The sequence below is a fragment of the Anser cygnoides genome, chromosome 22 (assembly GCF_040182565.1).
Source record: "Anser cygnoides isolate HZ-2024a breed goose chromosome 22, Taihu_goose_T2T_genome, whole genome shotgun sequence".
Lineage (NCBI taxonomy): Eukaryota > Metazoa > Chordata > Aves > Anseriformes > Anatidae > Anser > Anser cygnoides.
The window spans coordinates 4,997,267-5,007,297 of record NC_089894.1 but is presented as its reverse complement, the minus strand read 5'-3'; the positions used below and the strand labels follow the sequence as shown (position 1 = coordinate 5,007,297).

General features: G+C 52.6%; 1 protein-coding gene across 1 annotated transcript; it reads right to left on the bottom strand.

Annotated features, from left to right (window-relative positions):
- Positions 1–5,530: 5,530 nt before the first annotated feature.
- Positions 5,531–9,576, bottom strand: LOC136786740 (zona pellucida-binding protein 2-like). The gene is made up of 10 exons (XM_066981417.1): positions 9,422–9,576; positions 9,243–9,302; positions 8,668–8,772; positions 7,992–8,135; positions 7,626–7,838; positions 7,398–7,498; positions 7,130–7,301; positions 6,689–6,868; positions 6,221–6,302; positions 5,531–5,852 (listed from the first exon to the last, which is right to left on the bottom strand). Exons 1-10 carry the CDS (start codon positions 9,540–9,542, stop codon positions 5,531–5,533), a joined length of 1,500 nt encoding a protein of 499 aa, XP_066837518.1. The 5' UTR covers positions 9,543–9,576.
- Positions 9,577–10,031: the final 455 nt, after the last annotated feature.

Below are 10,031 nucleotides of genomic sequence, written 5' to 3'. Positions count from 1 at the left end.
TCCAAGCAGGGCTTGCTTAAGGCTGAGGCCACACCAGCAGACACAGAACTACAAGATGTAAACTGAACTCAAGATAGGAAGTATGCCATGAACTGTCACAAGTAGCAGCAGGTATTTGCTCATCATTTTGTTTTTCATAAAAACCTCTCGTGCAATCATGCATCAAGCATTTAGGGATAAGTTTTGGGATAGGTTTTACTCAGCAATCCCAGATGAAGTTATTGAAATGGAAATGCAAGTCCAGAATATGGCAACATAATGGTCAAGTCAATCTGTATAGCTTATTTTACAGCATACCAATTGTGAAATAAACAGTTCAGGGCCTCTTAACAGTCCTGTTCAATTCAGGAATGTGCTGTCATCTCAAGAGTGTGGGCAGACATAAAACAAATACACAAGGAGAGAATAAAACAGGAAAAATAGCTTTACACACAGGGACCAGCTATGTGCTAGCAGTACTTAAGCAGTTAAAAGCTTGAAGAGTTGTGGTTTAAGCACTTGTGTTTGAAAACTGGAAAGAAGGATGATGAATAGTCTTAACATTGAATTGAGGTAGGCAACTTTGGAAGCCAAAAGTTAACTGTGATGCATGGTTGGAAGCGATGTGTGTTAATTACAGAAAACTGGGCCTGCAGTATCAGAATTTGATATTTTTATTAACTGATGATTTAATTTAAAACAAGTGAGCGGCTATAAAAAAAATAAAGAGCCAACAGATCTCAGGTATAAATGAGATCACAAAAGTTAGACCACAGCAGCATTATTTCAACTTCAAGTTTTTTTTTTTTAAATGTTTTAATGTTTATGTCTGAAATGTTTTTTAATGTCTGAAATGAAGGAACAGGCAAGAGCACCTAGGTCTTGAGGAGCCACGGGGAGAAGAGACAGGAGAAAAAAAGGAGAGGAGACCTGGATGAAGCACAGGGAGGAGGTGTGCCAGCACCTGGCAGACCAACCTGGCCATGTTCACCTGGTGTACCACGCTGCTGGGGGGGGCTGCATTTTGGGGCCATCAGGAGCAAAGCAGCAGCAAAGCCTGTGGAAGAGAAGGAGAGAAAATGAGCACAAAGGAGGCAGAGCTCTTCCTTAGAAGAAATTCCTCCTCTTGCTTCCACCCCCACCAGAGCCATCCTGGCATGATAAGGCAGATGGGTGCCTGCAGCATAGAAACCTCTCGGGAGAGGAGGAAAATCCCATGGAACAACCCTGCCACCCCAGGAGCAGCTCCCATCTCCTCTACAGGTGTCTGGAGGAGGGCAGGTGGAGTACGACCCACTGGAGACCTGTTTCGGGACCTTGCTCAGCTGCAGGTGGCCTCAGTGAGTTCTGAAGGCACTGGAGGGCACCTCTGGAGGCTGCTCTCCTGGATCGCTGCCCCAGGCCAAGCAGGAGGCTGTCCTCCAGCACCAGGCAGCAGGAGGAGCACCTGTGGGTGGAGGTGACCCATTCAGAAGTGTTGGTGCCCCAGCCTTGCTGTATCTCAGCCAATTGCTGCCAGAAACACTGGGGCATGGATGCAGGTGGTGGGAGCATCCCAATACTGCAATCTCCTCCACCCCAGCAGCAAGGACAGCAAAAATCCCTTCCTCTTGGGTGCACAGTGAGCTCATCACCACTGGCTGCAGACACCAAAGCCTGACTGCCCTTCCTTCCTCCCACCCGCCTTTGCTTCTCCAAGCAGCACCCCATGCCAGCCAAAAGCCAGACCTCAGTTTTTCTGCCTTTAAACACATCCCATCCCAGGGGAGGGGAGCTGTGAGCCAGCTGGGGGGCTCTAACTCTGCTCAGCAGGCTCAGCCCCACTGGCATGAGTGGCTGCCTCAAAGGGTTGTGATTTGCCTCATTACGGGAGCTGATGCGCAGCACCCCCAGGATACATCCTGTGCCCGGCAGAGCTGCCTAATGAGCCATCGCACGGGTGGTCCTGCTGGCGCTGACTGGGGAAGGGAGCCGGGCTTCAAAGGATGCCACTTGCTCCCTTTGTGCCAAGGAAATTACCCCATGTCATTAAAACCAACCAGCCCATAAGCCTGCAGGGCTGGGTGCTGGGGAACAACAGAGCCAGCATGGTAGGGCAGCCTTCCCTGGGGGGTTTCATGGTGGGGCTGATGCTGCTCAGAACCAGGGATGCTCCTTCTACACTGCGGGGCTGTGCTGTGCTTGCAGGGCAGCTATGGAGATTTTCCCTTTGCACCCATGGCTTCACCATGGGCACCTTGCTCCCTTGGCCCCCGGCAAGGGGCTGCATCCTGGCAAGGGGTGCTCTGGTGCAGGGGAACTTCAGCAATCACTGCGAGCAAGGAGGAACGAGAGGTTGTCATGGATACTGACATGCAGCCGAGGGCCCGATCCTGCACTGCTCTGCTCCCCCTGGCTCCCCTTGCCCAGTTGTGTGGGATCAGGGGAAGTAAAAACTGAAAAAAAATAAAACCTGCTGTGAACACCGCTTTGGGTTTCAGTCCTATTGACCCAGCTTTACTCCCAAGTGCCCATTTTGCTGGTTTGAGCCTGGATTCCAGCAGGTCTGCATGAGGGCAAAAGGGGGGGGGGAGGCAATGGTCTGAGAGCAGATCCCCTGGCCTTGCAGCGTCATCCCAAAATACACAAGGCCCACAGGCATTTTGGTCTTCCCAGCTGCTGACAGTGGTGAGGAGGATGAGGGAAGAGGGATGCACAAGCAAGGGTGCTTGGCAGCTCAGGGAGAGCACTAATTCTGAATTTCCTGGGGAGATTCAACCTCTCCTGGGCTGGATTCAGCCCCCAGAACCAGGCAGCAGCTTTGCTCAGGATTTCCCCCAGGCTGGGTAGGGCACACTGGGACCTCCAGAAGTTTTTTTTTTTTTTTTTACAAACACAGGCAGGTTTCACCAAGTTCTCATTTTCAGAGAAAAACACCTCCCCAGATGTAAAACAGGCCTGGTTATTTCATGCTGAGATGTTTTAGATTTCCCATTTGAAGTTGGTCTTTCCATTTATCCTGCAGTTTTTTTTTTTTTTTTAAAGCTTTCATTCTGGCCAAAAACCCCATGGAGTTGATCAGCATTCTTGAATTTTGGGACTTTTTGCCAGAAAATACATTCTGGACCAGATTTATTTATTTAAATTTGGGAAATACTGAAGGACCTTTGGAAGATGAAATTTCAGTTCCCAACATACTTCTGAAAAGCTTCTCGTACACACACAGAGTTGCCCTGATTTAACACAAGACCTTTTTGGATCCAGGAAAACTGAGATCTAACACAAACAGGAATATTTTCAAGATATTGCTTGCAAACATAAGCATCAATTAGTTATCTCAGTCTGGTTAAATAGCAGTGTGGGCAGATGATTACAAATGATTGCACTGCTGCCACTTACTGCCTTACCACCCCACGCCAACAATCCCTTTGGTTTTCCAGAAACAAAGACCTTGGTCTTAGATCCAAGTCCAAGGAAGCACCTGAACGTGTGCAGACACAAACATCCCCAGATGCTGAAAACACCGTGGGTGCCAACAGACTTCTGTCTTACACCCAGAGCAGGAGCAGCCTGTTTTCTATGCTCCTATGAAGCAGCAGCACCAGGAAGGCAGTGGGACATAAAATCCTGATATGTTGCAGGAATTCACAAGAGGCAATGAACTGAAGGGACGTTTGATAAGCTCCAGGACAGAGCATCCCCTCCACAGGGAATTCATTGAGCCTCACTGGAGGAGCCTGACCAGGGCATGGGGAATTTTCCTCCGATGCTTTCTGCTCTCAATTACAGAGTCAGCGCATACTGAGCCAGCCCCCATCAGCTCACAGCACAGCCCACGCAGCCCAGGACAGGGCACAACCATGACTCCCACCCCCAGCCCCGCTAATTACACTCCTCTCAAGATTAGTCAGAGGGAATTTATTCGCTCCAAGCTGGGCTGCGGAGCTAAGTTGGGCAGCAGCTGCTGCTGCCTCCTCATCCCAGACCTTGCCAAGTCAGCAACCTCTTTACATGTTGCTGGATGTCTCTGTGGGTGGGCATTAGTTTTGCCTCGTTAGCTCGATTGTGGTTTGGACTGCAGCCTTGTAGGTTCATTCAAAAGGGGGGTTGCAAATTCTTTTAGGGTTTTGCAGAGGGGAGAAGCAGAGAAAAGCTGTAGTGGCTGAACATGCCCAGACTATGCAGCAGCAGGAGAGAGCTCCAGTGTCCCCATTCCCCAGGTCTCAGGAGGCCTTACACAACCTGCTCCCAACTCCTCCAGCTAGCGGAGTAGCTCAAAGGTGACGGTCCTGCCTGTTCCCACCATCTCCTCTAGCTTTACTCCAGGTTATCACACTCCCTGTTTCAGAGCCTAAAACCCAGCACTCTCATCACTTGCTTTTCCCTACCTTCAGCTTGCTGATGCCAAAGCTGCATTCAGTCACCTGCTGCAGTCCCATAGAAGATTCCTGATGCTGGGAAAAGGCTGGGAGTAGCACCATGGAGCTTTATACCCAGCCAGTGGCATCTCCTGCCTGCACCTCCCACCTGAACTCTGCCAGCCTCCGCCCCTCAGGCATCACATACACCTGTGCCCTACTCTGCCTCTCCTCCACGGTGTTTTTCTCCCTGTTCTCAGCTCTAAGGCAGTTTCTGGCACCCCCCCCCCCCCCAATCCATGTGCTGGCCACTGCTGGGCCAGCTGGGCTGCTGGCAATGGGCCTCAGCAAACAGCTTCCAGCCCACGCTTTCTGCAAAAGAAGTTTCTTGGGACAGCCTAGTGCCCCTGAAACTGCTGTACTAAACACGAGACCTGGAGCTGAACCCGTGACCTGCTCTGAGCTTGCTTCTTCTACTCCAGGCAGCAGAGCCAGCCCATTCACTTACTTGGATTTTGGACCCAGGGCTCGTTTTTGCTAAAAAATCACCCCCTGACTGCCCAGGCTGCTCTGTGCTGGAGCGGTGCCTCTCGCACTGCATTGCTGCCCTCTCCTGGAGCCTCCAATAGCCGCTGAGTTTAGAGAAGTTTCAGCTATGGGTGAAAATCTCTTCTTTGAGGCCACAAAGGTGGGAATCCTCCCGAACACCTCATGTCGCTTGCATGGCAAGGTTGGTTTTGAAAATGAAGAGATATGAGGCTGAGCTTTCTCCTGCCCTATCCTATATAACCTTGATCCCAGCAAATGGCCTGGCTTTTTCAAGGGTATAAAAAGTTAAAGAAGGGAAACCGAGTCAGTCCTTAGTGCAAGACTGACTCCCTGCCTGGGAATGATGTTTTCCATGAGTAAAGACAAGCAATTGATCAATTTGTATGATAGGTTTCCCCTTCCCCCCCTCCCCCCCATAACCTACGTGTCTGGTGTATCCAGTGTTGCAGAGAGATGTTAACAGAAGCTGAACTTTATAGCAAAAGGAATAGTTGTAGTCAGAGCTATTTGGGAAGACAAATTCAGAGAGGGGAAATGTGTCCCTCTTCTCCATTGCTGGATACTTCGGCCCTTGTGGGGTGGCTGGGGATACACACAAAATGGACAGAGGTGGCTGTAGGAACTCTCTCCCTCGATGCTGTTGTCTTGTGCACGTGGAGGGAATCTCAGGGAGTGTCCCTCCTGTCCTCCAGTTCCAGCACAGCAGGGCCCTCGTCGGTCAGAGCAGCAAAGTTCGGGGTCGCGGGAGGGGAGGGTGCTCCATGCGTGTGCTCCTCGTCACTCCCCTGAGATGTGCTGGTGTCCGGGTGGCTGGTGTCCAGAAGGCTGGTGTCATTGTCATCTGCAGCAGGAGAGCCAGGCTTGGGGCCCTCCCTGGGGATCCTAAAGAACTTGGTCACCATCTCTGTCACCCTGGAGATTCCTGCCTTCTTGGAAGCCGTTGGAGATGACATCCAGTACTCTTGTTGGAACCAGTAGCAGGAGCTGCTACAAAAAGACAGAAAAAGTGAAAAAGAGTGAAAAGTGGGAGCTATTTTCCCATAGTGAAAAGTGGGAACTCAGTGCCAGCAAGCAGCATCAGAACCCTGCAGCCACCCAGCGCCAGCCCTCAGGGCCAGGATTCCCCAGGACCGTATCCAGCTGCTCCCTATAGGACTGTGTAAGCTGTTGCCAAGGTTTATCCCCTATATCGGTGTCCTGCACCCCTATTCTGGCATGCTGCCTCCTGCTGGTGTGACAGTGATGAGCCCAGGGTCTTCATCTCTTGTTCCATGGAGGAATGTAGAGCTGGGGGAGCCAACACCTGCAGAGCGACCCCAAAATGTCCCATGTCGAGAGAAAGAGCTCAGACTTACAGGATGAAGAGAAAGTTGATGGCTAGTAGCAGTGGCAGGATGATAAGGAGCAGGAGCGGGATCCTGTGTATGATGGAGACAGCTGAGGAGAGAGAAACGGGTGGCATTGCCTCAAAGGGACAACTCCCACGGCTACAGGCCCTGGAGAAAATCCTGTAATGTAGGTGGGACCTAGCAGTGAAGCTGCCAGAGCTCAAGGCAAGCTGGGGACACCAAGGTGGAGAGAGAGTGATCAGATTGCTCAGTGGCTGGTGAGTGGAGCAGCGAGGGAGCTTTGATCTCTTCAGGGAGGATAATGATGGAAGAGACAAGAGCCATCTGTCTCCAAAGGGACCCCTGAGGTGTGTGGAAGTTGCCATGGCCAGCATATGTGGGGCAGCTGCTTCGGGGCCCACTGCAGTGCCTGTCCCCTCTTAGGAGCCACCCGGTCCCCTCCCTGCCCTGCTCCAGTGGCCGGTGATGCTGTACCTTGCTCAGTTCTTTCTGTGACACACTCTGTCACGGAGCTGGCGCCTGGCACCTGGGTGATCATGTCGTCCTTGCAGAGAGTGCAAAACGTCACCCCATAGATCATGCTGTAGGTCCCAATAGGGCACGAGGAACACTGCAGGCTCTTCGGAGGGCTGAAGGTCCCTGGTGGGCACACAACTGAGGGGAGGAGACACAGAAAGGCCCTTCTGAACAGCAGCACCAGCTGCTTGGTAAAGTTGTATTCAACCAAGGGTCAGGGAAACCGAGCCCTGAGGCTTAAGGGCTCAGAATGACGCCATCCAACATGCTCCCTGAACCCAGTGTGCAGGGGGAGAGCAGCAAGGACCCAGAGACACAGAGCCTCGCGTGGGAAGGGGAAGAGGCAAGCAGAAGTGGAAAGTGGAGGGGGAACCAAAGGGTGGTGGACGCTTGGCTCACTGCAACAGTCGAGACATCTCTGCAGCTGCTTGGTCTGCCCGTAGCCCATGTTGCACTGCTTGATCTCCAGGAAACTGATAAACTCGTTGGTGAAGATGATGCCAGAGATACCAGCCCCGGTGACGTGGAAGGACTTGTGCTCCTTAAAGAACCTGGTGAGGGCGAGCCGGACCTGGGGAGGGCAATGCCAGGGCCCGAGAGGGGAGCTGAGCCCTAGTTGTAGGGAAAATGTCCTCTGAGAGCTCAGCTATGTTGGCCCAGGGCTCACCTGTTCGAGGTTGTGCTGGATTGTTTCACGGTAGCAGTCTATGACCATCTCCACGTGCTGGGATTTGCAGTGCTCGTCCCAGTTGGGCCCAAAGAAGGACACTAGAGTATGGAGAGCCACCAGCACAGCTCAGGCGGCTGCAGCTCCAGCTGGAGACTGGCAAAGCCCCCAAAAAACCTAACCATTAGCCACCACTGCCTTCCAAGAGAAGCCGTGGTGCTCGTCTACCTTCTAGCTGTACTTGGATGATGAACTCGTCCGAAGGGTTGTTGAGTGAGGGCAAGCAGGAAGTGGTGGTGAACTGGAGCTTGCAGCGCTGCTCAGTCTCCAGCTGCTGCAGCCTCTCCTGTAGATCCCACAGGAACCTTTTGGTCCATTCATCCTCACAGAGCTTGCTCTGGAAGAGCAGCAAAGTCTCCAGGCCTCCAGGCATGTGGTAGCCTGTGGGAGAAAACCCTGAAAGGCACCTGGTTCTTCCTCCTTGCCAAGAGGGAGCAAGGATGGACAACCCCTCCTCTCCTGCCATGGCCCCTCCACCCTTCCTGCCTTCATTCGGTTGCCATCCCCTGCTTGTCAGCATGGCTTTGGACTCACCAAAAACATTGTAGTGAAAAGTTTGGGACACGGGGAGCCCGTGGTCCATGTAGGAGATGGTGCAGGAGTAGTTCCCACTGTCACTGGCTTGGAAGTGCTGGAACAGGAGATGTCCCTCTTCAGTGACCGAGAGCGACTTGGGGTCTAGTGCAGGAGATGGAAGGGTTGAGAGTGATCTCCAGGGTCTGTGCTGAGCTGCCCCAGTCCCCAGGTGACTGTGCCATGTTCTCCTGGACTGTCCCAGACTTGGTCTCCTCAAACCACTGCCGAGACACTACAAGGACTCCCAAAGCTGATCTTCCCTTTCATTCTCTGACAAGGTATTGAGGGGCAGGGAAGAAGAAATTAACACTCCCCAGTACCCTCTCCTCTGCTAGAGAGGTCTCTCTCTACAAAAGAACCATCCAAATGCCCAAAAACTTTCTTAACAAAACCTCTCAGCCCTTATCAGGACAAAAAAGGGGTAGGTATTACCCCATAGAGCGTTATCCCATAACCTTGTGTCCTGTTTGCAGTTCAGGACCCCAACACATGCGATCTCATGAGGTCCCAGTCCTGACTTGTCCCTCACCTGCTCCGCAGCCCTGCTCCTTCCTTACATGGCCATTTCCACTCCTACCCAGCTCTTGCCTCGTGGTAGCAGAGCCCGTCGCAGCTGCTCACTCCAGGACCTTACCTGCCCTTTCCCGCACCCAGCGGTAGGTGGGATCAGCCACCTCCATCTCCTTTGGGCTGCAGGGCAGCGAGTATAGGCTGCTGTCCACGTGGATGAAGACAAGGCCTAGGCCAGAGAAAGAGAGATGAGAGCTGGGGGACATTTCAGGAATTTCAGGGCATTGGGAAGAAGCAGACCTGAGGCTAAGGAGAGAGGAGGGTTTGGAAGTCACTGGGGACTTGTGTGGGATCTGAATGGACCCAACCCCACTGGGGACCATCCTGGAGGGAGACCTGAGGATGTTTAGGGGCTTAGAGCAGAGAAAATGCCAGGAGATGGAGGACTAAGAGGCAAGAAGTGAGGCCACAGTGAGCGGAGCTGGTGGAGATGACAGAGCCAGGCTGGGCCATCTCCACTTGTGTTGGCTGCAGCTGGGAAGCCACATCTCCTGCCCAGGTTGTTGGCAGAGTGGGCGATGAGGAGAGGCTCCTCTTATCTCTGCCTGGACATGGGCTGTGTGATGTGACTGCTTCAAGCAGAAAGGAGACCCCCCAAAGGGTCAGGGAGGTCCCAAAGGAGAGCTCTGTGGATCTCACCTGCTTTGTGCTCCTGGCTGGGGCTGTCGGGCAGGTGCCCAGGGACGGACGCTGTTTGCCCTAGAAGGGAAGCAGAGGGGCTCAGGCTCAGCTCGGTGGGCTCTCACCTCTATTCTGCTCTCCAGGGTTTCCATCAGCCCTCCAAGGAGAATATATCCACCTCCACGCTGGTCGTTTACCTGAGCAGCTACAAAGCACCAAGGTCAGCATCCCCACGGCCCCCAGCACCCCAGGCTCTCCAAGGTCCACCCAGAAGCGTGGAGCGCAGAGCATCCTGCCCCACTGCACAGGGTGGAGCATCCAGTTACCATGGTAATGAGGAATCTGCTGCTTCTTCCCCCGTCACCTTAGTGATGGTTCACAGGGAGGGCAGCGTTGTGGCTGCTGCCCACCTTGGTCACATTCATTTTTTGGGGGGCTTTGTGGGAAACACGGGGACCATCACGGGGCAGGGCGCACTGGAGGAAATACAGCTGGGGATATCCTAGTAGAAGGGACGTGGACTTGCAGGGACATGATGAAGAGGAAGAGGAGGTAGAAGATAAGAGTGCTATGCAAAGCGTCTTTTTGGTGGAAATCCTAGAAAAGCAAGAGGCAAGGAAAACCCAGAAAGCCTAGACTGGAGTTTGTGCCATAACTCAAGGCAATCTCCTGGTTTGTATCTGTATCTCTTAAAAAGGGTGTGTTTTCTTAATGTTCCTCTTTGTCCTGGAAAGGAGGTTGTTTCCTATGATTGTCCCCTGAGAACTAAAAGTGTGCAGTTAAAAGATAAGGACAGACAGAAAGAGT

Bases quoted from the DNA above. Each gene is read 5' to 3' on its own strand.
- LOC136786740 (XM_066981417.1), bottom strand. From the start codon at position 9,542: ATGCTCCACCCTGTGCAGTGGGGCAGGATGCTCTGCGCTCCACGCTTC. The intron at 7,499-7,625 runs GTAGACGAGCAC...TCCATACTCTAG, and splicing joins CATCCAAGTACAGCTAGAAG to TGTCCTTCTTTGGGCCCAAC. The intron at 7,302-7,397 runs GTGAGCCCTGGG...TGCCCTCCCCAG, and splicing joins TCCAGCACAACCTCGAACAG to GTCCGGCTCGCCCTCACCAG.